This window comes from Mustela putorius, unplaced genomic scaffold (genome assembly GCF_011764305.1).
Source record: "Mustela putorius furo isolate JIRA1106 unplaced genomic scaffold, ASM1176430v1.1 tig00003834_pilon_pilon_pilon, whole genome shotgun sequence".
Classification (NCBI taxonomy): domain Eukaryota; kingdom Metazoa; phylum Chordata; class Mammalia; order Carnivora; family Mustelidae; genus Mustela; species Mustela putorius.
The window spans coordinates 82217491-82244017 of NW_025421987.1; the positions used below are offsets into that span (position 1 = coordinate 82217491).

General features: G+C 37.6%; 1 protein-coding gene across 5 annotated transcripts in view; it reads left to right on the plus strand.

The window, feature by feature from the left end:
* Positions 1-798: 798 nt before the first annotated feature.
* FXR1 (FMR1 autosomal homolog 1) overlaps positions 799-26527 on the plus strand; it is a 58331-nt gene continuing 32602 nt past the window's right edge. For 2 of the 5 annotated variants that reach the window (XM_004745073.3, XM_004745074.3), the window contains exons 1-3: positions 801-998; positions 18677-18729; positions 20398-20491. In XM_004745073.3, the coding sequence (XP_004745130.1) occupies positions 948-998; positions 18677-18729; positions 20398-20491 (198 nt within the window). In that variant the 5' untranslated portion in view covers positions 801-947. Of the gene's footprint in view, positions 999-18676; positions 18730-20397; positions 20492-26527 lie in introns of all 5 variants that reach the window. The other 3 variants (XM_004745076.3, XM_004745075.3, XM_004745072.3) reach the window with 2 other exon arrangements.

Below are 26527 nucleotides of genomic sequence, written 5' to 3' on the forward strand. Positions count from 1 at the left end.
CATTTTTTCCAAAGGCCTTACTTTGGGAAAAGATTTTGGTATTGTTAGAATAGATATTCAAACTATCTCCGACATAATGCTTGGTAGAAAGCCATACAAGATGATTCTGCTTTGATCCTTTTCGTGGAAGTTTACAGGCGTTGCCGAAGGGGAAAACGTGGTGTCCAGCTCAGTACCAAGTTTCCCTGACTACTTCTAACAATGGGTATTAACGCAAACTCTCATGCAAGTTGTAAACCGTGTGAAAAAACTAGCTTCAATACTTAAGCCTGACTTTAATCAGTTGAAATGTTAACAGGTGGGGAGAGGGCTCCAGCGAACTGTGTGAGGAGGCGTGGGACTGTGAATTTGAGTGAAGAGAAGGCCACCGATTCAAATAAAAAACAGCGAGGTGAAAGAATTTGGGGGACACAGTGTGTACATTTTTAAGCTCCCTCTCCCGCCCAAAGGCTGTCCCAGTGGGCAACTGGAGCCCCCAAACTTGCTCTTCCCTAGATAACGAAGCTAGTCCGGGGCTGCCAGCGCTTGCCAGAAGTTTAGGGGCAGAATGCCCGAGCGCCGCGGAGAGCCGACGCGTGGGGCAGACGGCCTGCGGGCAGTTCACGCCGGGGCGGCTGGAGGTACCCACCGGCTGGGGCCAGGAAGCTGTGGGTACTGGAGGGCGGGGACGTAGGGGCGGGTAAGCAAAGGTCTGGCGATTGTGTCGGGAGGCGAACGGGGCGTTGGCAGCGGCGGGCGGAGCCCACGACCAGTGATGTAAGGAGTGGAGGGACCCCAGTGGGTGAGTCGGGGTTGCACTGTGAGACTCCAGGGGTGTGGGGCGGGGGATCCCAGTCCCCGCCCTGTTTTCCCCGCCCCTCCCCCGCCTCCTTTACGCCCCTCCCCCCTCCTCCCCTCTGGTTGGAAAGTTTCTAGAATCTCTTCCCAGCGGCCTTTGCGGTTCCAACATGGCGGAGCTGACGGTGGAGGTTCGCGGCTCCAACGGGGCTTTCTACAAGGTATTGACCCTGTTGCCGCTTTGTCGGGTGTTCTGGGGGCTAAGGCAGGTTTGGGGGAGGGCTGGTGGTCCCAAAGAATGAGGTTTGGAGTCGAAAAGGGCGGCCAGGCCGAAGCCGGGGCTGCTGGCTTCCTCGCTTCTCCCCCTTCCACCCGCGCGGTTTAACGGTCTCGGGGGCCAGGGCTCCGTTATGTTTTGAAACAACACGTCGGACACCTCTTGCGTTTTCCTACTTATGAACCTTATTTTTGGATGCTAGTGCGGCCCTTGGTGGGCCGGTGAGAAGAAGCCGAGTCGCTGCGGGGCGGCGAGGAGCTCCCTGGGAGCAGGCCTGAGCGCCGGGAGGTTGGGGAGTCGTGAAAGGAGGTGGTGGGATTGTGTGGTCACAGCCGCTCCCCCGCCCCTCGGACTGGGCCGAGCGGGAGCGCCTCGGCCCGCTGCTCCGACCCCTCCCCACCCCTTTGCGGGGGGGGGGGGTGTGTCGCGGAATCTTAAGAATTCACCTTTGTATTAGGGTCTGGGGCTAATAAACTTTAGTGTCTGACTGCGAAGCGGGTTCCGAATTGAGGGTTGAATCGAAGAGAAAACTAGAAAACCCAAGGTGGCGGGTTGAAATATTTTTGCGGCCTGGGAAATTGGGCGGCGCCTTAGCCCCTTTATTACGGAAGAAAAGGCTAGAGTTAAAGGCTTTAAAGTAAGATTGAAAAAATGAAATCGATCAGGGAGACTGCTGGGGAGGTGACTAATTTTTTTATATTAGTTATTCAGTGTTTTTGGAGGGAATTGTTGCTTTTTGTTTCTTCCCCACGAGGTTTTTTGTTTGTTTGCACCGGGAGATGCATTATTATGGGATGGGGATTGGAAAACAGAAGAGGAATTCGAGAGTAGAGGAATTCAGTCGGGGCTTCCAATGTAAGGGAGGGGGGTGTCACATTACTGAAAATGAAATCCTTTCAGTTTAGTTTTGCCATTGTAACTGTTCCTTGTCCTGATTTTTTTCTCCAAAAGTATGTTACAAGATCAATACAAAATCTCCCCAGCTGTGTCTGTCAGTCAATCTTACTAAGTAAGCCAGGATCTCAAATGTTTGAGAGTCCTGGCTATTTTTATGAAGGGCCTCTCTTAATACAAGAGTATTGTGTGTACTCAGAATATATTCTCTCTGGGTTTCATTTCAGCCTACCTTTTGTCCCACGGGATTTATTTTATTTGGTGGTCGTAATTTCCTCTTGTTAGTGTTGTTTTCGTTTTGTAGGTTACTGATAAGCTGTATGGATTTGGTCATACATGCTGTCACGTGGTGATAGCATGGTGGGGAGTCACATTTGGCGTCTAAAAGGATCTCCCTAAGCTTTTTACCAGTTGCCTTAGGTGGTCAGCAAAGTAAAAACAGTGACTGCCTGGTGGAAAGGAGGCTTTTTGCTTGACTGGATATAGATTTAATATTTGGTGTCAAAAGATCTAAGTGAAATTTGAGTAGATACTTCATTGACTTCTTATTGAAACCTAGTAGTTGACTTCTCTGAGCCCAGATACAGTTGTGGCACGATGCACAAAAAATGGGCTTGCCATACTTTTGCTGTCCAGGGTAGGTAAGGTTCATCATTTTTGCACACTGCCCCCCGTGGAAAAGTTTCATATTCCCACTGTATGGTGATACAGTTGTGTAATGGATGTATGCTTTTTTTCCCCCTCCTCTAGGAAATTGAAAAATAAAATTTTTTTGCCTTTAGCTATTTCGTAGCATGTGGATGGTAGAAGATTCCTTTTTTAGTCAAGTATTGGTGTTGATCGCTATAGAAAATACTTATTTCTTATTTTTATTTTGTAAGATTATTTAAGGTTATCAGCTTGAAAGTCTTAAGATTGTTTACAGCATTTTTTTTTTTTTTTTAATTTTACTTTGAGAGTGAGAGAGCATGAGTGGGGAGAGAGGGAGAGGGAGAAGGAGACAGGGAGGACGGCAGGGGGCTCCATCCTAGGACCCAGGGATCTGAGCTGAAGGGAGACCCTTAACTGACTTGAGTCACCCAGGTGCTCTGGTGTGGGTGTTTGTTTGTTTGTTTGTTTTCCCTTTTTTGTTATGTTTCGTTTTTTAATCAAATTCACAGTGAATGTCCTTGTTTTGGAACTCTGAAGTATTGTTGATCCTTATCCTTACTCTGCAGATCTGTTTGAGTCTACCTAGACTTTGAGTGGACTAATTTTTACTTCACAAAGAAAGGTATACTTTGGCAAAGGTTGGGAGGGATCCTAGCCACATTGTACTAAAATAATTGCACTTGAACGTTAGGAATTTTATGTCCTACCATAATCCACTTGCACATTGTGGAAACTGGGGTCTTCAGAACTCTGGAAGAGGGAGAATGGTGAGGTGGGAGGAGCCCTGGATTTGAAGTTAGGTAATGGTAAACTGAATCCCCATGTATTTATCTGTGCGTGCCTGAACATATATTTTCTGTAAAATGAAGGGTTTGAGTTCGTTCATATCCCCAATTTTTTAATCCTGTGGAACTGCTTGCTCACTTGGAAAAAAATTGATTTACTGCACAATTATTTTTAACTACATGGATTTTTTAGATTAATTTGCATGTGGTAAAATTTACCTTTTCTGGTACATAATTACATGAGCCTTGGTACATGTGTAACAACCCCCAACACGATGGAGATCAAAGAGTTCCACTGTTCCCCAAATTTCTCTTACGTACCTTTGTACGTACTCACCCTCAGATCCTAGAGCGTTTTCCTGTCCCCATTCATAGAGTGTGCTGAGTGTTTTGAGTCTGGCTTCTTTCATTTAGCATAGCAGCAATTTAATTTTAAGTAAAATCCTCTAATTTAAACAATAATAGTGGTCAGTGAGGGCATTTTGGAAAGAAAAGTTGTCTTTGAATAACAGCTGTTAACATTTTGGTTTATTCTTTCGGTGGTGTTCTTCAGTGTGCAGGTGATTCTGATTTTCCTTCTTTTCTTCCCTTCCCCCATATACAGACACAGCTGTAAATGCTAATCGCAATAGAATTTCAAAATCATGGGTTTAGTAGCCTGTATCATTATGCCTTGAGGCAGTACTCTGTAGACATTTATTAAAGATACTCTGGTGGAACTGAAACTTCTTACAAATTAATTGGAACCAGTGAAAAGCTAAAAGAAGATGTGACCTAAAATTAGGATGGTTCAAAAAAAATACTATGTTTTCTTTTCTTTTTTTTTTTTTTAAACAGTGAATCTATAGTTTGTTAAGGAGGTAAAAGCTTGATGTGCTTCTCTTCGCTCCTCAGCTTCTAAATCTTTGGGAATTGGGAAGCGATGTTAAGTACTTGATAGGGGATATAATTTTATATAAAAATTTGTTTATAGCCTTTTCTACCTAGAGTGAGGCATCTTAGGGTTTATTCTATTGGCCATTGAAAGTGCTTTTATTTAAGAAAGAATTTACATTTTATGGTTGTTAGTGTATTTATAGAGTTGGGTGACCATTACCATAACCTTACTGTAGAACATTTCAGTTATCCCCCCAAAACCCTCTGCCCATTTGGAGTCATTAAAATGCTTAGCAACTGATATGTATGATACTGACTTTGTAATAGCATTCCAACTTGCATAGCCATGGGCAGAATATAATTTAAGTAGAGGTTGAAAGTAAGTCCCTCAATTTCTGGCTGATACAGAGGAAAGTTTCCATGGTGTTCCAAGGAAATGTGTAATCTCTGAGTTGGCTGAGTGAAATTTCAGGCCTTCTGTAGAAGACAGGATTACTTTCAGGGGCACCTGGGTGGCTCAGTGGGTTAAAGCCTCTGCCTTTGGCTCAGGTCATGATCTCAGGACCCAGGGATCCAGCCCCGCATCGTGCGGGCTCTCTGCTCAGCGGGGAGCCAGCGAGTCCTCCTCTCTCTCTGCCTGCCTCTCTGCCTACTTGTGATCTCTGTCAAATAAATAAAAAAGTTAAAAAAAAAAAAGACAGGATTATTTTCAGAGCTCTGCAATTTCTTTGACTGATTACAAATTTCAGAGTGCTACAGTATTTCCAAAATTTCCTGTTACTTTGATATTAAAATGAAATTTGAGAATAATTCAATTATGCAGTAGGTTTATTAGTATTAATGATGACCGATAGAATTTTAGTAGAGGAATTTCTTGAGAGTACTGAGTTTTCAAAGTTCGTGCTGAATATTGATTTCTTTGTGCAGATTAATTGAGGAAAAGATAGATGGTGGTTGCTTTAATATTAGGGACACTGTTAAGTTAAAAACACATTTCCACGTATTTTAAAGATAATTCCCAGTTGTACATTTTTTTTTTTTTTAAAGATTTTATCTATCTATCTGACAGAAAGAGAGACCACAAGTAGGCAGAGAAGCAGGCAGACGGGGAGAGGGAAGCAGGCAGACGGGGAGAGGGAAGCAGGCAGACGGGGAGAGGGAAGCAGGCAGACGGGGAGAGGGAAGCAGGCAGACGGGGAGAGGGAAGCAGGCAGACGGGGAGAGGGAAGCAGGCTCCCTGCTGAGCAGAGAGCCCAACATGGGGCTCCATCCCAGGACCCTGGGATTATGACCTGAGCCAAAGGCAGAGTCTTAACCCACTGAGCCACCCAGGCGCCCCCAGCTGTACATTTTTTAATTGAAAATTGTTTTTGGGCAAAAGATTTAATACTGTATGTATGGGGAGTCCACAATGGGAATTCCAAAGATCGCCCTAATCATTCATGTTTTAAAATGTGCTTTTATAAAAACATAAAAGAACTAAGATTTAACTGAAGAAGTCAATTTTTAGAAATTATACTTTTTTGTAATCTTATTTTTATATTATAAAGGCAATATGTAAGAAAAATCTGAAAACAAAAATGAAAAATATTTTTTATCTACCTAGAGATATATATTGTCAAGGCCTTGGCTTTATGTACTTAAAACATGCTTTCTTCCATATTTTCATGCACTTGTATGTTTCTTGTAACATCATATGTCTGTGTGCATTTTGTAAGATAATAGTTTACTGTGTCTGTTCCTTGTTAGTCTATGAAGCTTATACTAGTATTTTCTGATTTTGTTCTTTCAAAAACTCCATGATATAGGTGTTTTTATTCCCATTTCATATACTAGGAAACTGACAGTAACAAGTAACTTATCCATACATACAGTGGAGCTGAAATGAGATTTAACTCGAGGACTTCTCATTTCCAGTGCCTAATTTAGTATAGCATTAAGGTTCTTCAAAGGAAATCTCAGAGTAGTGGGCATATACATAAGTACTTTTTCACAAAGACAGGGCAGGGTGCATGGGTGGCTAAGTCTGTTAAGTGCTTTTGGCTCAGTTCATGATATCAGAGTCTTGGGATCCAGCCCCTTTTTTGGGCTCCCTTCTCAGCAGGGAGCCTGCTTCTCCTCCTCCCTCTCTGTTCCTCCTTGCTGCTTGTTCTCTCTCTCAAATAAATAAAATCTTAAAAAAAAAAAAAGATAAAGCAAACACTTGATAATTCAAGAAGCATGTTCTCTACCACAATGTTAAGGATGTAACACACTAGGTTTTTATTTTTATTTTCGTAAGTTTTATTCATTTATTTTTAGTTATCTCTGCACCCATCATGGGACTCAGACTCTTGACCCTGAGATCAAGACTTGCGGGTTCTTCTGACTGAGCCAGCCTGGTACCCCAAACTAGCGTGCCTTTTGTTTTGTTTTAGGATTTTATTCATTTTTTAAAGAGAGAGGTAATGTGAGAGAACACAAGCAGAGATGGGGAGAGGGAGAAGTAGGATCCCCATCCCAGGACCCTGGGGTCATGAGTTGAGCCAAAGTCATGAAGTCATTTAATAGGCTTAACCGATTGAGCCACCCATTTTTTTTTTTTTTTTAATAGTCAAAAGGGTGATACGTGTTCCATGAGTGATCCTAATTCTTGAACTAGGGGGTCATAAGACCCTTTTTTTCTTTCATCTGCAGTATTAGGCAGTTTGATTGCTTTTAACAATTTATCTAGTGGTAGTATCTGCTAGGTTCTGTTGCTTAAGGTCCTGTCTAGTTCTAAGAAAGCTATTACTTATTGAGCACTCAGGTACGTATTAGACTGTGCAAGTACTTTATATGAATTTATCTCATTTAGTTTTCAGAATCACAGTGAAGGAGAGGTGATGTTAACAGCAATTGAGGAAACTGAGGCCAAGTGAATCTAGATCCATAAAATTAATAGACTGATTCAAGGTTCAGATTGGTTTTTCAGACTTCAGTAAAATATGACTTTTTAAAATACATATGTTAAAAAAAAACCCCAAATGCAACATTCTAAAAAACTGAAAATTTACTATTGATGGTAATCCTACAAGTTTGCTGTGCTGCAGTACACAAGTCAAGAAATTAAGAAAACTGCTAAATATTTAGAAACATTCAACATCAGAAGCTTTAAAATCTTAACTATAGGAGCCCTTCTAAATTTGCAATCTCCATTTTTATTTTTTATTTTTTGAAGATTTACTTATTTTAAGAGGGAGCAAGCTATGCATGAGTGGGAGGGGCAGAGGGAGAAGAGAGAATCTCAAGTGGATTCCTTGCTGAGCCGGATGGGGGGGCTAGATCCCAGGATCCTGAGATCATGACCTAAGCTGAAACCAAGAGTCAGATGCATGATGACTGTACCATCCAGGTGCCCCAACAACCTGGGTTTAAAAAATATATATATTTTCTCTAAAAAGAGTCCTGTCAGCCGTACAAAAATCTGAACAGTTGTATACTGAAGCTAATACTGAGCTGCACTTCAATACACATTCTTAGCAGAACAATTTTCTAAATATACGTACACATTCCTCACATTACAAGATAGCTGTTCATCTTCCTTATCATTATTATCTTCCTCATCCTTTGAGCCTTTCGGCCTGCCAGGGCCCTTTTTTCCTCCTTCCAAGTGATTTTCTTTTTTAAGTTTAAATGTATGGCTTCTGAAGTTATTAATTACATACTATTCCTAATAAGGTGTTAATACAGTTGGAATAAAGAGAACTGATTGGGAGGATTCTTGGAGAAGTGATTTGATCTGTGTCTTCACTTGATAAAAATCTGTTCTTTTCAATGTGGTAGCCACTAGCCGCGAGTGAAATGTGCTAGTGTGAATTGAGATGTGCTTTAATTGTAAAACCTATACTGGATTTCAAAGAGTTAGTATGGAAAAAAAGAACGTAAAACAATTTTAAAATGGGATTACCTGTTAAAGTATTTTGAATATGTTGGATTAAACAAAATTATTATTGAATTTAATCTTTTTTTTTCTTATTTGAATATGGTATATGCTTAAAACTAGGTATATGCTTCAGATTAATTTTTTTTTTAAAGATTTTATTTATTTATTTGACAGATCACAAGTAGGCAGAGAGGCAGGCAGAGAGAGAGAGAGAGAGAGAGAAGCAGGCTGAGCAGGGAGCCTGATGCGGGGCTCTAGCCCAAGACCCTGGGATTATGACCTGAGCTGAAGGCAGAGGCTTAACCCACTGAGCCACCCAGGCGCCCCTTCAAATTATAATTTATGCTAGGCATTTATTTATTAACAATGTAATGATTTTGCCTTCTTTTAAATGATTTATTTATTTTTTTTGACAGAGTGAGAGAGGGGACACCAGCAGGGGGAGTGGGAGAGGGAGAAGCAGGCTGAGCAAGGAGCCTGACTTTGGGCTCAGTCCCAGGATTCTGGGATCATGACCTGAGCCAAAGGCAGACGCTTAAGATTGAGTCCCCCAGGTGCCCCTAGACAGTTTTTAAAAAATGCTATTCTCAGTTGCTAGCCTCATATTGCTTGCTCTGGAAAGTATTTTGGGAAATACTTGAAATGCTCTTGTGTATGCATATGCATTTTGACCATTTAACAACATGTAGGTTTAAACTACATGAATCTGCTTATATGTATAAATGTATTTTTGTCAATGATTTTACCATTTTTTCCTGGCTTTACTGGAAGAATACTATATATATGTGTTGATAGGTTGTTTATGTAATTGGTAATGCTTCTGGTCATCAGTAGGCTATTAGTATTACGTTTTGGGGGGCCCAGATGTTAAATGTGGATTTTTAGTTGTGTTGGGGTGGGTACCCCTATCTCCTGTGTTGTTCCAGGGTCATTGTATATGGAACTTTCAAATACTTTTTTTTTTAAGATTTTATTTATTTATTTGACAGATCACAAGTAGGCAGAGAAGCAGGCAGAGAAGAAGGGAAGCAGGCTCCCCGCTGAGCAGAGAGCCTGATGCGATGCGGGGCTCAATCCCAGGCCCCTGAGATCATGACCAGAGCCGAAGGCAGAGGGTTTAACCCACTGAGGCACCCAAGCGCCCCTTTTTCAAATATTCTTATGATGAGGCACCTCTGGGTAATCTTGCCACATAGTATTGCGTATTTAAAGGCTTTAGAATATTATCTGGCAGATGTTTATTAGTAGTAAGAGACTTTGATCTGTTAAATTTTCTAATATCAAGTCTTCATAAAGCAGAACAAAATGAATACAAAGGATTGCTTTGTTGATTCAAATATATATTATTTATACATACAACTTTATAGTTTGTCTTACATTAAAAGATGCTGATAGCAGTGGCAAAACTGAGACAGCATTGAATCTTAGTTAAATATCAGTTGTTTTAACTTGTTTCCTTTACTTTAGCCTCAGCATTTTTTGCCAAGCTTTTTTGGGAGAATGAGTAGAGGTCCCTTCCAGTATTAATTGATGAAGTTTATAGTTATTTTTGGCAGATGAACATGGCATGCATGCGCTGTTGATTTCTTCAGGATCAAGACTCAGGCTTTCTGTATCTCTGCATTTCTTACAGGGCTTATTAATCAATAGTAAAACCTTTCTTTCCATTTTGTAACTTTTTGCTTTTATATGAAAGTTTTCAGATTATAGGATGTTTTTCAAGTCTTAAATTTTCCAGTGGCTTGTTATGTGTCTTTAGTGTATAGTAGGGCTTCTGTACATGTTCGTTGAATGAACAGCTGAATATCTCATTCTTGGCTTTGGGACACACTGATTTGTTTTTAATTTTAGGTAATATAATGGCATACATTCAAAATTAACTTCATTTTTGATTCTAATTTACGCAGTTGAAAAATTCTTTTTAGCTATTAATATATGGACCCTGTCGAGTTTTGGTGTTGTCACAGAACTTTACAGATACATAGAACTATGGGTAACTTCAGCCCTTTGCAACTGGAAAGTCATAATAGTTTCAGGTGGCTATGTGGAACCATTACGTAATTCCATTTCAAGAACTGCTGGATATGTGAAATTAACAAGCCAAGAACATTGATGTACAAGTGTTAGTAGCTACTTACGCATTCTTATGAAATCTTCATATCTTCATTGTCATTTTTTAAAGCTCAGAATAGTTAAATGTTCAATATTAGTGAATGCTGAAGGTGGACTTGGAATTTTTTCCCATGTTAGAACTTACTCCATAATGCAGTAACTTTTCTAACGTAATCAGTAAATTTCTGGACTTTACTTGGAGAACATTTGTCCATTGATTTGCAATGACTTCCACTTGTAGATTGATTTGTGTAGGTCTTCAAAAAAAGTACTGCTTGAAGTTAAGAAATTTGATTGTAGTATTAGTCTTAAATATTTGTGCTTGTTATTGGAATCAAATTTCAATTCAAATCTTGTAGGTGGTGTAGGCATCAAACAAACCAGTTTGTTAATTAGAATGTAGATTTGAGATCCCTAGAGATGGAAAAATTAAAAAAGATAACAAAGTGGTGCTGTATATGTGTGGTGCTGGTTGATAGAATGCTTTAGGATATATCTCAGTTCTTTTAAAGAATATGCATACGTAGGCACTTGTGTAATTTTAACATGTAGGCATTAAGTGTTCATGAAGTTGCTTTGTTGTAAAGTTTTCCCCTTTTTTTCCTTGTTCCCCTTTGCCACGTACTCTTCTCTCATTCCCACTCCATTTCAGATAGGGTTTATAGCCAGGTATACACCCTACTAGATTTTTCTCTGCATTCAATTGTATGGTACATAGGTACATATTCATATACACATGAAGGTTTTTTTCCATCACTGCCCTATAAAATAGGATTGTGTTTTGGCTGTTTCCCCTTGAAGTGTAATTTATTTATATTTTTTAAATTAAACTTTTTAAGATTCTAATTTACTTATTTGAGAGCGTGCACATTACTTCCCAAAAGGCTTAACCCTTCCTGTTTTCTCTGTCAATAAATATAAAAGCTGTTCTGTACATCTTTGCCAGAAAATGGGTTCTGTAATCTTTAATTTTGGCTGTTCGGTTGGATATAAATGATTTTCTCAGTGGAACTTTCATTTGCAGATTTTAGATTCCCTCTTGTGAATTTTAATGTATGTTGGGCATTTTGATTTGCTTTTCCATAAATTGTTTGCCTGTTTTCCTATTGAATGTCTTTTGTCACTTTTTGAGACCTCTTAGGACTCATTTGAGTGCCCTTTCTCATTTAATACCTGTCGACTTTTTGGTATCTCTGGTCATAGAGAAGTTTTATTTTTTACATAGTGAACTGTTCTTTTTTCCTATCAGGGCTCCAGGGTTTCCAGTCCTGGTTAAATGCAGCATGTGTCATCTTTATACATAGAATTTCTTAAATTTTCTTGTGTTTTTATTTATTTTATCTTCACTATACGAATTATTTTTTAATATTTAGGCAAATGTGCTACTAATGTGTATTTAAAAAAAATTGTTTTCGGGTTTGTTTTGTTTTTGCACGTGAGGGAATTAGGAGGAGGATGCCCAGCATCCAGGAAAGCTCAGTCTCATTCAGGGTTGATAGAGCCTCCTGAGAATTGCTCCAGAAAGTCTCTGGAGTGCTCCGGAAAGAATGTAGAGATTCCTTGAAGGAGGACATTGTGACTTGCTTTGTGGCAAGAATACAGCCAGTTAGGAGTTTTATTATCCTTACCTTAACTGCCTTTAGCCCTCTTGTTTTACCTATCACATACTAAGTAGTGGATCTGAGACCCAATCTTAACAGTGAAACTATTGTACCTTAGTGAGATTTTTTTTTCCCCTTCCCTAATGAGTTCTTAATGTATCTGTTACTTGAATACACAGTCCAGGAACATAACATAAAATGTTTAATTGTAAATTATTTACATTGCTTGATATAAGAGCACCAGGAAGAAGATTTCTCATGGTATTTTTGGGGAGAGGAGTAGCTTTAAGTACTTTTGGCACTTGAGTGTCTTGGTATACATTAGTTTAAGAAGCTTTGATTCCTTTTGCAAATTGAGACATGTACAAAATTACTTGGACAATGACAATCATCTGTGCTAGGAACCTCTAAATTTCTTAGCATAATAGGGTGTCTCATTCAAATTATTACACAGAAGCATTATTTCCTCAATAGTTCATTTAGCTAGTACCATTCTAGATCCATGGAAGAGAAGTTAGTTCGTTACCCATTGTGAATGCCTTAGTGATTGGGCTGTATTCTCTTAGAAGCCTGGTTAAAATATACTGTGCTGTATTCAATTTTATTTTATTTTTACTCTTGTCAAGTGGATCGTAACCTGTAGAGTGCAAAGCAGGACAAAAGACGATTCTGATTTTTGACATGTTTGATTTGAGGTATGAAAGTGAGCCAATGACAGAGGTGTCTCTACAGTTTAAATTGCGGTTTAGAGTCTAAGGAATAGGTTAGTTTTCTATACAGATTTGGGAAGTTAGTGGAAGATCTTGTATAGTTTCATCTAAAGTGGTATTAGTTCTGAGAGACACTAAGAAGTGTTGTCAGTTAATCTGAGTGGTATTTCATACTTATCAAAAGATACCGTTATTTTTAAGATCTTCTAAGTAATCTCTACAGTCAGCTGGGCTCAGAAATAGGACCCTGAGATAAGAGCCGCATGCTCCACCAACTGAGCCATCCTTCCAGGATTCCCTGAAAGATGTCTTATAAATGCTTGCATGAATAAAATAGAAGATATAAACAAAATAAATTGGAGAAAACATCTTCACATTCAGGTGATAGTGTTTCTTCTTACAGTATATTCCTCAGTGTCATGGAGAGCATTGATATTGTAAGCATACTTTAAAAGAGCTCTCTATTATCTCCAGGATTTTCTTGCAAGAATTTTCATCCACTCTGCAAGTTTTGGTGCTGGTGCTTTCTTGGTTTTATCAGAAGGTGTCAACAGAACAACCTTCTGGTAAGAAACCTTAATCCTTCCTAAAATTGGCCTTCATTGGTTTGCTGAATGAAGTGTCAGGAGGTTGCAGTCAAGTGCTACAGAAAATTGCAAGCAAACCAAGTTTGAACAGGCTTGAACAGTGACATTTATACCCTGATTGCTATGTGGTTATCTGGTGTTCTCTAAGATTTGCTATCAGTTTGTAAGAAGTATCTTGATTTCAGGAATGCTAAATTACTAAATTTAGTATCTAACAAATTGGGCTGGGAAGGTAGGCTGGGGCCAACGGATGAAATCAGTAAATAAAATGGATACTTGATCAAAGGATAACAAGTGATAATGAGATCTCCAGTGGCAGTTCTTGGGAGGAGGAAGGAGGGGTGCATGGAAGGACCTGAGGTGAATTTTGCATAAATTATGCTAGTAACTTTTCTTTTCTCTTGGGTTGTTTTCCTTCCTCGCTCCCTTCCTTCCTTCCTGTCTTTCTTTTTAAAGATAGATTTATTTATTTATTTATTTGAGAGTAAGAGAGCTCATGAGAGAAAGAAGGTGGTCAGAGGGAGAAGCAGACTCCCCACGGAGCTGGGAGCCCATTGTGGCATTTGATCCCAGGACTTCAGGATCATGACCTGAGCCGAAGCAGTTGCTTAACCAACTGTGCCACCCAGGTGCCCTTTGGGTTTTCATAATAATTTTTATTCACAACGGTAACTGATACAGCTGGGGAAAACGGAGAGGTAGCCCATTTAGAGGAAACAGAGTTTAACAAACTGAGCCCAGTGTCTTTATGGAGAATTTATTTAGTCCGCATATTTTTAGAACTACAGTATTTTTGTCAAGTTTGCCTCAGTAATTAAGTCATCAAATGAAATTTTAAAATTTCATGAAAGTTTTAGAAAGACTTCAGAGAGAAAAACTTTGATAGAAATATTAAAGGTAGAGTGAATCTTATATAAGAATATTTTGAAAGAGGAGTGCTGTGTGAGAACTTTTTACCTTTTGCTTATGAGAATAAGTGTGAACTAGAGACTTTTGATGGATCCTTTTGCTTTTACTACTTGAGTCTGGCGTCTCAGTAAACTCTTCTGAGAAGAATTTTGAGGTGGCTCAGTAGGTTAAGCATCTGCTTTGGACTCAGGTCATGATCCCACCGACCTAGGTTGGAGTCCCGCCTCAGGCTCCCTGCTCCGCAGGGAGTTTCCTTCTTCCTGTCCCCTTCCCTCTCTCCCTCTCCAAAGAAATAAAATCTTTGGGGAAAAAAAAGAATTTTCAGGGCCTAAATCTTAGGTTTTGGATCTGGGTTTCCAGTCTAAAACCTTAGTTTAAATCAAGGATTCAAGTTGTCTGGTTCTGGGTGGTGTGCTGAGTATTAAGGTGTTTGAGTTTGTTTTCCTTTTGATAAGGAATGTAAATTTTGTGATGTAATGAGTTGCCATTACTAGTGGGTTTTTGAGAAATTTAAAGAAATGGCTGGATTTATTTGAAAGGACAGTTACCTTGCAGTCAAAGGAATTTTTCTGGATTAAGGTGTGTTCTTAGTGATTTAGTGGGAAAGTTCTCTTAAAGAAAGGATTCATGCATCTTCTTGGATTTGTAAATCACAGTTCAAAGCAAGGGCTTTTGATAAATTGGTTTTAAACACTAAAATTTTGTTTTATTTTGAGCGTCTTTTGGGTAATATCTTGCCTTTCCAGTCGTGAAGTGTATATTGAGCACCCCCCCCCCCACCAAGAACTTTGTTTTAAAAAGGGTTTTTAGGAAAGATGCTTTTATTTCTTCAAATTAGTATTGCTACTAAAATTAGCCTTTTGGAATTTAAAAGTACAAATCAGGAAAAGCACTTTATCATCTGATTGAAAAAGAGTTACTGAGAAGAGCTCCAGAGAGATGAGTGTTTAAATCCGCATTTATAGCCTCCTAGGTGGTGAATTTGGGGGTTATGTAGATACATGTGGTTTTAGCTTTCCTTTCACTAAAATGAGGGCTCTGGAAGGTCTGTAAATGAATTTAAAAAAAAATTTTTTTATTTTTTAAAGTAAGCTTTATGCCCCGTGTGGGGCTTGAACTCACAGTCCTGAGGTTCAAGAATCCCATGCTCTACTGATTGAACCAGCCATGTGCCCCATAGAAATTTTATTTTTAGAATCTGGTAACTTTCCTGTAGACCGGGTCCCTGGTTATTGTCCTTATTTATTGCTGTATTTATAATCTTGGTCTTTCAATTCCTGAAATAATTCATACCATGTTTCTTTCTGCTTAACCAATAGGATTTTTTCCTTCTAAAACTGCCCTCATCAAGCTGAAAACCTGTTTCTCAGCTGTAGTGTTCTCTGTCATCAAAAAACCACCACCAACAACAAAAGAACACAACTTGCTACCTTGAGTTATTAAGTTAAAGTAAACTGTTTTTAAGGCTGTATTTTGAAAAAAATCAGTTCTTCAAATAGTACTTACTCAGCTTAGGGATTTTCGCTGTTCTCTTTATTTCATCCCTTACCTTCATTTCACACAGTTTGTGACATTTCTAGGTTTTTAGTATGTAATGTTCTGTTTGTTGCTTTGTTATGGACAACATTCTAAAGATATTTTGATCACATTTTTGATGTGTTATATTGCCTGTTTCTTATTGATGATACTTTGTAGTTAAGAGTTTCACACATAAACATACAAAGGACCATCTTATAATGATGTTTTGGAATTTGCATGTTTGCATATATGTGGGAAGAGGAAAAAGAAATGTAAAAGATTTTGTTCTGAGAAATACAGGTCCTGGGCAAGATGAATGGTGACTGTGAAGAGACAGAATCCCCAAAGGTTGGATTAAAACACAAGGAGGTACAGAAGTTGTGGGGACATAAAATCATAAGGCCCTGCTATTGTCTTGTGCAGATAAATATGACCATTGTTATTTACTGTCCCCTGATTCAAAAGATTTTGGAAGTGCCTTACCCTGCTCTTTTTGGGCTTGAGTGTATAGGGACCTAGTATCATCATTTTGGTGACTTCGAGCATACAGAAAGAACCGTGAGAAGTGATATCTGAGTCTTGCGTCAGATGGACACAATTTCATAGAGATCTGGCCATTAGAAGCACATTATCCCTAGAATCTAGGGTTTGGGGATTAGAGCATTTTTGCTAAGAGTTCATTCCTAATCTATTTAATCTTACGCTTGAAGGATATTAGTAATTTGAGTATGTGTCTGGAGTTGTATTTTTTCTTAAAGTTTTTGGAAAATGTGCACCCAAACAAAGCTGATGCTGCTGGTGGAAGTAAAGTGGGGATGGGTTGGAAAGAGTTGAATAAATGTTGACATTTAGGTAGAAAAACAGGTTTCTGTTATAATGAAGAATGTAGAATTTCCCAGTGGCTTAGAGCTCTGATTTGAAGGAACTCATTTTGTAAATTATACAGAAATGGCAAAGATTTCTTGGTGAAACATTCTAGACTCTGAAAGTTGTTTGTGAAGGAGTAGAAAATTTTAATGAAAGCTGAAGAGGACTAACCTCTGATGGTAAGGTATGTTTTACTTCATATTCATGAACTTGGAAATTCTGTTTCTGAAATATTCCTTACAAATGTTAAGGGTATTAATAGAGATAGATTTGCTGGTAGCATAACTGTTAAAGTGCTGATCAAAATCATTGCAGAAAGTGGTTGTGGTTGAACCTACTAGGAATAGAGAAATTCGTCAGGCTCTCATTATTATAACATGGTCAGATAATCAGAACTGGAATAGCAGCTCTTAATTTTTACCTTTGGGGAAGAAAGAGGAATAAAAATTGTCTCTGAAATTGCATGCAGGAACTGCTATAGCACTATTGGAAGGATTGTATCCCGTGTTTAGCCTCACATGAGGATATTTGCATTGAAATGTCCCATAGCATACAACTAAAGCAGGTGATAGACGTTTGAAGCTGAAGTGAGATCAGGGCCAAATACAAAATCATGCAATTGAGTAGCAAATGTGAGAAGAATGCAATGACTTTAGTTTTATTAGTTACCTACGTTTTGTGATTGGTGAATCTATATTATGAAGGAAAATGATTTTATATTTAGCCACATCTATTACCCTCTCCTTTTCAAGAGTTTCTATGTTTAAATTTTCTGGGGTAGTAGTAGTGATCTGTTTACTTTTCAGCTCTTTTCGCTGCGTGTTTGTTTCAGTTTTTGGTTTGCTGTTTGCTTAGAATAATGTCTGACATAGAGTAAGTATTTCAATATTAATAATTGTTGCTTTGTTTTTTAAATTACTGATATTTCTGTTTCCTGAATTTCTGAAGTTTTGTTGCAGTTTTTTCTTTTCTCTTTATTGTCATTATTGTTGGTTTATCAAAGTTCCTTTAGTATTACTAAAGTGACTTTTGGACAGGAAGATGAGGTAAACTGGAAGTGTTCATCTCTGCCTCGTTTTAACCAGGTACTGCAAGTGTGTTTATTTAGCTAGTTCTTAGTGATATTATGGAGTCTCGTGTGATAAAGATGTCTTGGAAGATTATTTATTGTGAATACCTTGTGGCTCAAAGTATGTAGGATTTGACTAAGGTTGTCTTCTTGACAGTATATAAAGGGTCACTTAATGTCAGCTGTAATCATACAAGTACTACATGGACTGCACTCCCAAGGTTACACAGTGGCAGAGCAGGTATTTGAAGTTACTCTACACTCAGGTCCTTTGCTCTTTTCTTGAATGTCAGATCTTAACAGCTTGTTTCAGCTGTATCAAATGAAGATAGATTAAAAATACTGGTTTCAAAATTAATTTTAAGAATATAAAATCATCACTGATTTTTATTACAAATCTTTACATTCATTCCAAAATGGCTTTGAGGCAATGTACTTATTGTAGTTTTTTTGTTTTGTTTTGTTTTTTGTTTTTAAGTGAAGGTGGAAGGGAACTTGGTAGGAAAAATTAAATTAATGGAAGTTTAGTATTCAAAATGTAATAATGCTTTTTACTAATGGCGGAGTGTAGTATTTATATTTGTAATTTCACCAAGTAGTATGGTGAACATTAAATCTCACAATTTTCGTAATTCCATAAGGTATGATGCTGTAATGAACCATTAAGTTAAAATTATGCCGGAAAATGTGTAAATGCTAGAACTTGGGATATGAACCTTGGCAGCCTGATTAAGAGCATGAACTCCTAGTCACAGTACTAAAGACAGCCTTGCTCACTTTGAGTATAGACTAATACCTATGATGTTTCAGGGATGTACATTGATTTTTTTTCCCAATTCCAGGGTAGGTGACACTATGTAGAAACAGATTTAAAGAGGCTAAGTAACTTCTGAGGATGTGTAGCTCATTATGCCTAATTCCAAGCTTTGGGTTCTTTTCAGTGTTCCATGTTTGTATGTGTAATATAGGCTTTTGCAATTAATGTAACTTTTTTTAAGTGCTCTCTCTAAAGTGGGGCTTGAACTTACAACCTTGGGATCAAAAGTTGCATGTTCTACTGACCAGGCCAATGAGGTACCCCTAATGTAATGTTTAACTGGATATTGACATGCTTTTGATAATGTTTTTGTTTTTTGCAGGGATTTATCAAAGATGTTCATGAAGACTCCCTCACAGTTGTTTTTGAGAACAAGTAAGTCATTTTTTGATCAATAGAGATCTTAAAGATTGGTTGTGCTAAATTCGTGTTTGCTTCTGGGTGTTCTGATTGCCAGTGGAAAATGATTTTTGCTTTTGGGTGGGAGTCTTCGGTTGTTTGATGATCTTAAAAGTTCAGGTAGTTCTAGTTTTGATGACTTTTCATCTCTTTTTCTTTCCACAGTATACTTGTTACTTTTTGCATGACTTTTTTTTGTAAAAACATAATATGAACATGAATTAGTATTTTTTTGCAAAAATCAGATGGCACAAATGGGATTATACTATGCATAATTCTTAAAATCCCAGAATGTTGAAATGATGTTGTCGAAGGCTTTCCAAATGGCTGCTGGTTTGCATTGGGCTGCCTTTAATTTAAACTTGGTATTAATTAGGAGAATCAGTTTTATAGTTGTAGGGCCTAGGCCTTGTATAAAAAATGTGAAAGATGGGCACCCTGGTGGCTCATTCGCTTAAGCTCTTTCGGATAAGCGGCTGCTTTTGGCTCAGATCATGACCCTGGAATCCTAGGTTTGAGTCCACTTTGGGGGGGGGGGTGTCCCTACTCAGCGGGGATCCTGCCCATTCCCCTGCTCCTAATCCTCTCTTCCCAAGTAAATGTGAAAGTATGTTGGGCTTGGTTTGGAAGAGTTGTAAAGGAGCACTGTATAATTGAAGGTCAAAAGATGTCTTCAACTTTAACTTTCAAACTGATTCTGGAATGGCCTGAAGAGAGATCTGCCCAGCAGCTTTGCGTGTAGAAACATGTGTTGGGGTGATTCCTGTCTTTGCGCAGCTGCCATTTAAATAGTAATGGTGAAAAGAAAGCACTCAAAAGTCTTGTTTCCTGATGTTTTGCATAGCATCTTCAGTTGGAAGCCATAGGAATTTATTTGATATTTTATGTGCTAGTGTACCTCCCAAGCATATGAATATTATTAGAATAGGGAGGAATTTTTAATTTTATCAATCCAGTTTATACAGTATGACACGAAAAATGTTAGTTAAGCAGTAGTGAAGTTTGTTTTAATTTGGTCATATTTGCTATAAAGATAGAAGTCCGCTTTTCCCAAGTTTTGATATTAACATGTATATTTATTGCAGAAAATGTAAATTCTGTGTAAGAAAATTAAATCTTGAAATTCAGTTATGTAAAATAGCAGTAATTTTCTGCATTTCTGTGTACATGTGCACATGAATTATGAAGTTAATATTCTGTAAGCTCTGAAATTCTGTTCCTTTGAGAAGTCATATACTTGTAAGATTATTTGAAATAAGTTGGTTGCACTGTTTATTGACAATGTAGATGTGACATTATTTCAAGTCTGATTTATTACTATAAACTTAGCCTATTTCATTTTTAGAAAACTGTATGTACTGTTACTTTAGGATGAGTAATTTGGACAGTTACACATAATTAGTATTTATGATGTTAATTTATGAACTTCATCAAGAGTCATGCAAAAATTTTAACAGACTAATTACTTGGAAGAATGTAATATGAATGAAAAAAAAAGAATAATATGAATGAAGCTTGCTTTTCATTAGGGAAAGCTAAATGATTAATTCAGATATACAACAGTAAGCGTAGACTGCGCTTAAATATTAGGGGCTTTTCGAATAATCTGTTTCAAAATTATTAATTCCTTTCCTGATGTTTCAGCTGGCAGCCAGAACGCCAGGTTCCATTTAATGAAGTTAGATTACCACCACCACCTGACATAAAAAAAGAAATCAGTGAAGGAGATGAAGTAGAGGTATGTATTTTAAGGTTTTTTGTGTGTGTGACTTTGTTTTAAATAAATACACTTTTAGGAAAATCTGTTTAGCTGATAGTTTCGCTGGTCTTTCTGTTGTTAATTGGCTGTGTAATATATATAGCAGGGCTTGAGTTTTGGAGTCAGTTGGGATTCATGTCTTAGCTTTAACATTTTTAGCTTTGTGTCCTTGCTCAAGTTTCCTTACCATGAAAATAATAATTTTGGAGTTAAGAATGATAGTGTATTTGAATTGGTTTGTATAGAATATGGCACAGAGAGCTGTGTGGTGTTGGTTGCTGTTTTCCTTTTTGCTAATTACTTTAAAACTTTTCTTTTACTTTTTCTCTTAGTATCTTTATAATATATTAATAGTCCTTTATTGTGATCATTAATATAGTTGATACATAAAAATGTGAAATATTGTATACACATACTGTCTTGTTGAATACTTTAGAAATGTCCAGAAGATTTTAAAAGTACAGAAAACCAAAAAGGACTAAATAGGAATTACATGAGAAGAAAAAAACCACCATTCACTGTATTTGTCAGTCACAGGCTGTCCCCTATTTTTAAAAATGAAAGTGGGATCATATAGTGCTACTTCTTTGTACGTTGCTTTTTTCACACTACTGGAGTTTGGATGTCTATTTTCAGTATGTTAATGTTGTTAAATATGCCTGATGTTATGTGAAATGAAACATGGAAGTAGTTGTCAAATGGAGGTGTTGTGAGTCTGTTGGAAATAGGAAACTTGTGATTTTCAAGAAATTGATGTAATTCCTTTGAGGTGCTCTAGTATGCTAAATATGTTTTTCTAGTTTATGTAGGGTCGGGTTGGGGGTATCTGGAGGTATAGGAACACTTAAACAGATGAAATAATCTGTCTTAAATGTTTTTATAAGCACTTAGCAGTATGTATTCTGTGCCAGACAGTGTTCTGAGTCTTGGCATATGAACTCATTTAGGTATGTTTTTTACTTTTTGTAAATTCTATTGGTAAATTTCGAGTTCCTATTAATCGTAGATGTTAATGCGCTAGGAACCCAAAGAATGGTGGCACTTTTAATTCCTGGTAGCCTAAATTCCTTTCCATTCTGAAATTTGGCCTAGATTTTAATTACTTGCTCTAAATTCACTAGGAACCCTTTTGCTTTTGCTAAATCAATTTTGTTACGGCTTAATTGTACTTTCTCTTTTATAGTTCATATCCACCAAAAGGGGAAACTAAGGACTTCTTTCTAAGGAGTCTTGTAACTGTAGTCTGGGTGTGATATGTATTTGTGTCTTTTAGGGAAGTATCATAGATGGTATGGGAAGACACAGGGAAACAAAGTGGTGAAGTGTTTGCAGTAAATTAAGGAGTGTGAAATATGAAATAGGCTACTGGTGGGTACTGTGAATTGTAGCGGCGATGCTGCTGATTACTACTGTACTTGTTCACTTGGACTTTAGACTCCAGTGAAAATGTTTTTCTCAGCAATGAATCCTTTTCTAATCAACATCTTTTTGTAGGGAGGGGTAAAAATTTATATCTGTTTCAGAAGTTTTTTCCTCTGGAATTCTTGTGATGAGTCGGGGCAGGCAAGGAATGACTTCGTTTTGGAAATGTTCTGGAATTAGAAATGTGTGGTGGTTAGTTGTGAGACTAGTGCTTTTCATAGTTTTTAAATTTTTCAGATAATGATCGCGTCAAGGCTCAGATTAAAGGAAAAACTTGGTGGTGTGCTTGTGGTGGTGTTATATTGTGCTTTCCCCTGTCTCAGACTAAGTTGTTCCTGGACCATCTTTTTAGCCTGCCTCCCCAGCTGTATACAAAATATTGGTGTAAGAGATGGAACGATTTGGAAATTGATGATTGCAGAGTGTTTTCTTTCACATTGTCTTTTATGGTTCCATTTTGGTGAAGTTTGCTCCTTAAATTACGAGAATCATTATCTGAAATTAAGATGTCATTTTTTTCCACTTTTGAAAAATTTGAAAATTTGCATAAAGAATTTTAAAATCAATCTTGCCACCCATAGATTCCAAATTTTTGAAACTACTTACTCTTTTTAAAAATTTTTAAAAATTGTAATTCTAGTGTAGTTAATATACAGTGTTTGATTAGTTTTAGGTATACAATATCGTGATTGTGTAGGTTTATATGTGTTAACTCAGGGCTTATCAAGGTAAGTGTACTCAAAATCTCCTTCACCTCTTTCACCCATTCCCCTACCCATTTCCCCTCTGGTAACCTTCTGTTCTCTATACTTACAAGTTTGTGCTTTGGTTTGTCTTTTTTTTTCTTTCCCCTTTGCTTTATTTCTTAAATTCCACATATGAGTGAACTCATACAGCATTTGCCTTTCTTTAACTTTGCTTATTTTGCTGAACATTGTTCTCTCTAGCTCCATCTATTCTTTTTAATGGCTCAGGTAATATTCTGTTGTGTGTGTATCTTTGTGTATACACCCCCTCCCTATCTTTGTCCATTCATCAGTTGATCCGCACTAGGGCTGCTTCTATAGTTTGGCTATTGTAAATAATCCTGCAGTAACATTGAGGTGCATATATCCTTTTGAATTAGTGTTTTTGTATTCTTTGCGTAAATACCCAGTGGTGTGATTACTGAGTATTTAGGGTAGTTCTCTTTTTAATCTCCTCCGCCTTTAAATTGTACTAAAGTTTAATGTAAAAAATGAAATGATACAGTACTATATAAAATAAAAAAACAAACTTCCTCTTAGTGTAGATATGCTTGTTTGTACACTCTCGCTTAAATCTCATTTACGAGAATTGTATTTTTCTTGGCATTTTAAAAGAGTTTAAAGTTAAATTGGGAATATGTTATATATTTGTGATTTCTGTATTCAGTCAGTTGGGATATAATGGACATTTTCATGCTGCACATAACAGATTTACTTGATTCTTTATGACCACCCCATAATATTTTTTAGTACAGACGTATCATAATTAGAAATTAAAATTACTGACAGATTTTTTTGCTATTGCCAAAAAATAAACACAGAGTAATGTCCTTAAGTAAACCGCTCTTCTGATTGTATGGAATCTTAAGTGGTTCACTTGCTAAATTGGAGGCGTATATATTTAAAATATTGATGGTACCAGAACATACAATTTTGTCCTCCAAAAGTGCTAATACACGAAGGTGTTTGTTTCCTCATAGATTGACTGGCTGGGTTATTATTAAGTTGTAAAGTTTTATAAAACTGGTAACAGGAAAGCTGATGTGTTCAGTGTTAATATTTATCACTAGTGATATGGAGCATCTTTTAGTTTATTGGCTGTAAGCCAATATGAATTTTGTGTGTTTTTGTTTATGTGGATTTTGATGTAGGAAATCTTTGTATTTTATGGGTAATTTTTTATCTGTGGTGCTTTCTCCTGGACAGTTAAAAAGTATATTTAATGGCTTTTCCCATGAAGTTTATTTTATTCTAGTGTGCTAAGTTTTTGGTGTGGCATTCAGGATACTTTTTTCAGTATTTCTACAGGTATGGTCTTTGTTGTTTTAAGGAGTATTTTTTTGTTGTTGTTTTGCTTTTTTAAGCTTTATTTATTTTAGAGATGGTGAGTGGTGTGCATGTTAGGGAGGGGCAGATGAAGAGTGGGACAGAGAATCCCAACCCAACTCCCTGCTGAGCATGTGGCCCCATGTATGGGGCTCCATCCCACCACACTGAGATCATGACCTGAGCTGAAATCAAGAACCACTTAACCAACTGAGCCACTCAGGCTCCCCAGGAGTATTTAGGTTTTTAATCTAACTTGATACTTTTCTCTAGACGAATTCATTGCACAGTATGTTTTAGTATATTAACTTAAGTCATCAGCCACTGTTTCTGTCAGTCACATACCATATAGCATTAAGTAACAGTTGACGCTTGTATAGCACTAACATGTATAAGCTATAACTGGCTTTTTAAAATTTTAAGATTTTATTTATTTGAGAGAGAGAGTGGGCACTTACATGTGCAGGAGCCAGAGGTGGGGGTGATCAAGTGGGTTGAGGTGGGTAGAGGCAGAGGGGAAGGGACAGACACCACCACCATCACCCCCCACCCCCCCACCCCTGCCAAGCAGGGAGCCCTACCCAGTGCTCAGTCAGAGGACTCCTGGATCATGACCTGAGCTGAAGGCAGATGCTTAACTGAATGAGCCACCTAGCACCCCCAACTGGCTTTTTAAAAAGATTATCTGAGTTTGACATAACAGTTTCTTGAGGGCGTCTTCTAAGCAATACTTACTAAGCTTTCCAAGGTCACAAAGGCTGAAGGTTGGGAAACCGAGACCAGTTCCAGTTTTTGACTTGAATGTTATTCTCTGATACGTTCGTTACACTATATTCATAGAGTGTTGTTAGTTTTGTGCCAGACTCACAACTCTTGTTCTTTTGTACCTCTAAGAACCCTTCTTCTTTTAAGAAGGGAAAGGCGACTTTGATTTGGTCATCACTAATGGATTTAGAACAAAAAGATACAGGAGGGAGATTTTTATTGAGTCTCTTCAGTCATTTAAAGTTCAGTATGACAGTTTCTTTCTTGTAAGTCAGGAATGGTTGAATTTTGACAATTTCATATGGTTTATCCTAAAATTTTACTACTGTAAAAATGTTTGGCTACTTGAGGTTCATCTTTCCAGTCAATATATGAGGGCTTACATGGAATTATAGAACATAAATTAGTGTCATGGTCTAATGTCCTTAAGGAAGCACTATATGATTTATAAGAGAAAGAAGGTTTTGAAACAAAGGTTTAAAATCCAAAGCCTTATTTTTAAACCTCTTAGTGGCTTTTTCTTTGACTTTTTTAAAAAGTGGCATGTGTTTTAAGATCTTTAACATTTGATAGAAGAAAAATTTTTCAGTAAGTGCTTGCTTTGCTGACTTTGCTAACTTAAGATTGCTAAGAAAGGGGTGCCTGAGTGGCTCAGTTGTTAAGTGTTGCCCTCTGCTTAGGTCATGATCCTGGGATCGAACCCCGCATCAGGCTCTGTGCTCAGTGGGAAGCCTGCTTCTCTCTATCCCACTCCCTCTGCTTGTGTTCTCTTTCTCTTTCTCTCTGTGTCAAATAAATAAAATCTTTAAAAAAAAAAAGATTGCTAAGAAAATGCTCACCTTATGAAATTGGAAATCATGGGAAAATGATTTCTTTAAATTTTCTTAAGCTGGATATATAATATAGTATTCTGGGATACTGGAAGTGCAATCGAGAATTTTTTTTCCTGAGTGATTTCACATGTGAATTGTTTTGTTTTTTAATTATAGATACCTGCTTTGTTCAGGAGGTTAGTACATGAGCTCACACAAACACATTCCGTAGGAAGGCTAACACTGAAGCCAGTATATAATTCTACAAGGTTTTTCTCTTGGGTTTAACATATTTGATTAAAAAAACTTTTTTTTTTTTTAAATTGTGGTGCTTTCTGGTTGAGATAAGAATTGTCAAGTTTCTGTTCTTGTGGCATAAACTTTTTTTTTTTTTTAAATGGTGACTTGTCAGATGTTATGTTCCTATGTCTTTATATTTCAATTATAATGTTGGGATAGATGCCTTGAGAGAAACGAGTAATAAGAACAATTTGAGATAAGAGACTCCCATATCTGAAAATTTAAGAAAAACTTTTTTTTATTTACTGAGAGAGGGAGGGGCGGGGGTAGGACCTGTAAGCCTATGTGAGATGGGAGAGGGACATAGGCAGATGGAGAGAGAGATTCTCAGATTCCATGCCGAGGGTCCCAATGGCGGGCTTATTCTCAGGATCTTGAGATCATGACCTGAGCTGAAATCAAGAGTTGGATGTTTAGGGGTGCCTGGGTGGCTCAGTCAGTTAAGCATCTGCCTTCTGTTCAGGTCATGATCCCAAGGTCCTTGGATCAAGCCCCTCATTGGGCTCCCTCCTTAGTGGGGAAGCTGTTTCTCCCTCTCCCTGCTGTTTCCCTTGCTTATGCTGGCATGCACACTTGAGCACGCTCTGTCTAATAATAATAAAAAAAAAATCTTAAAAAAAAAAGTGTTGGATGCTTAACCAGCT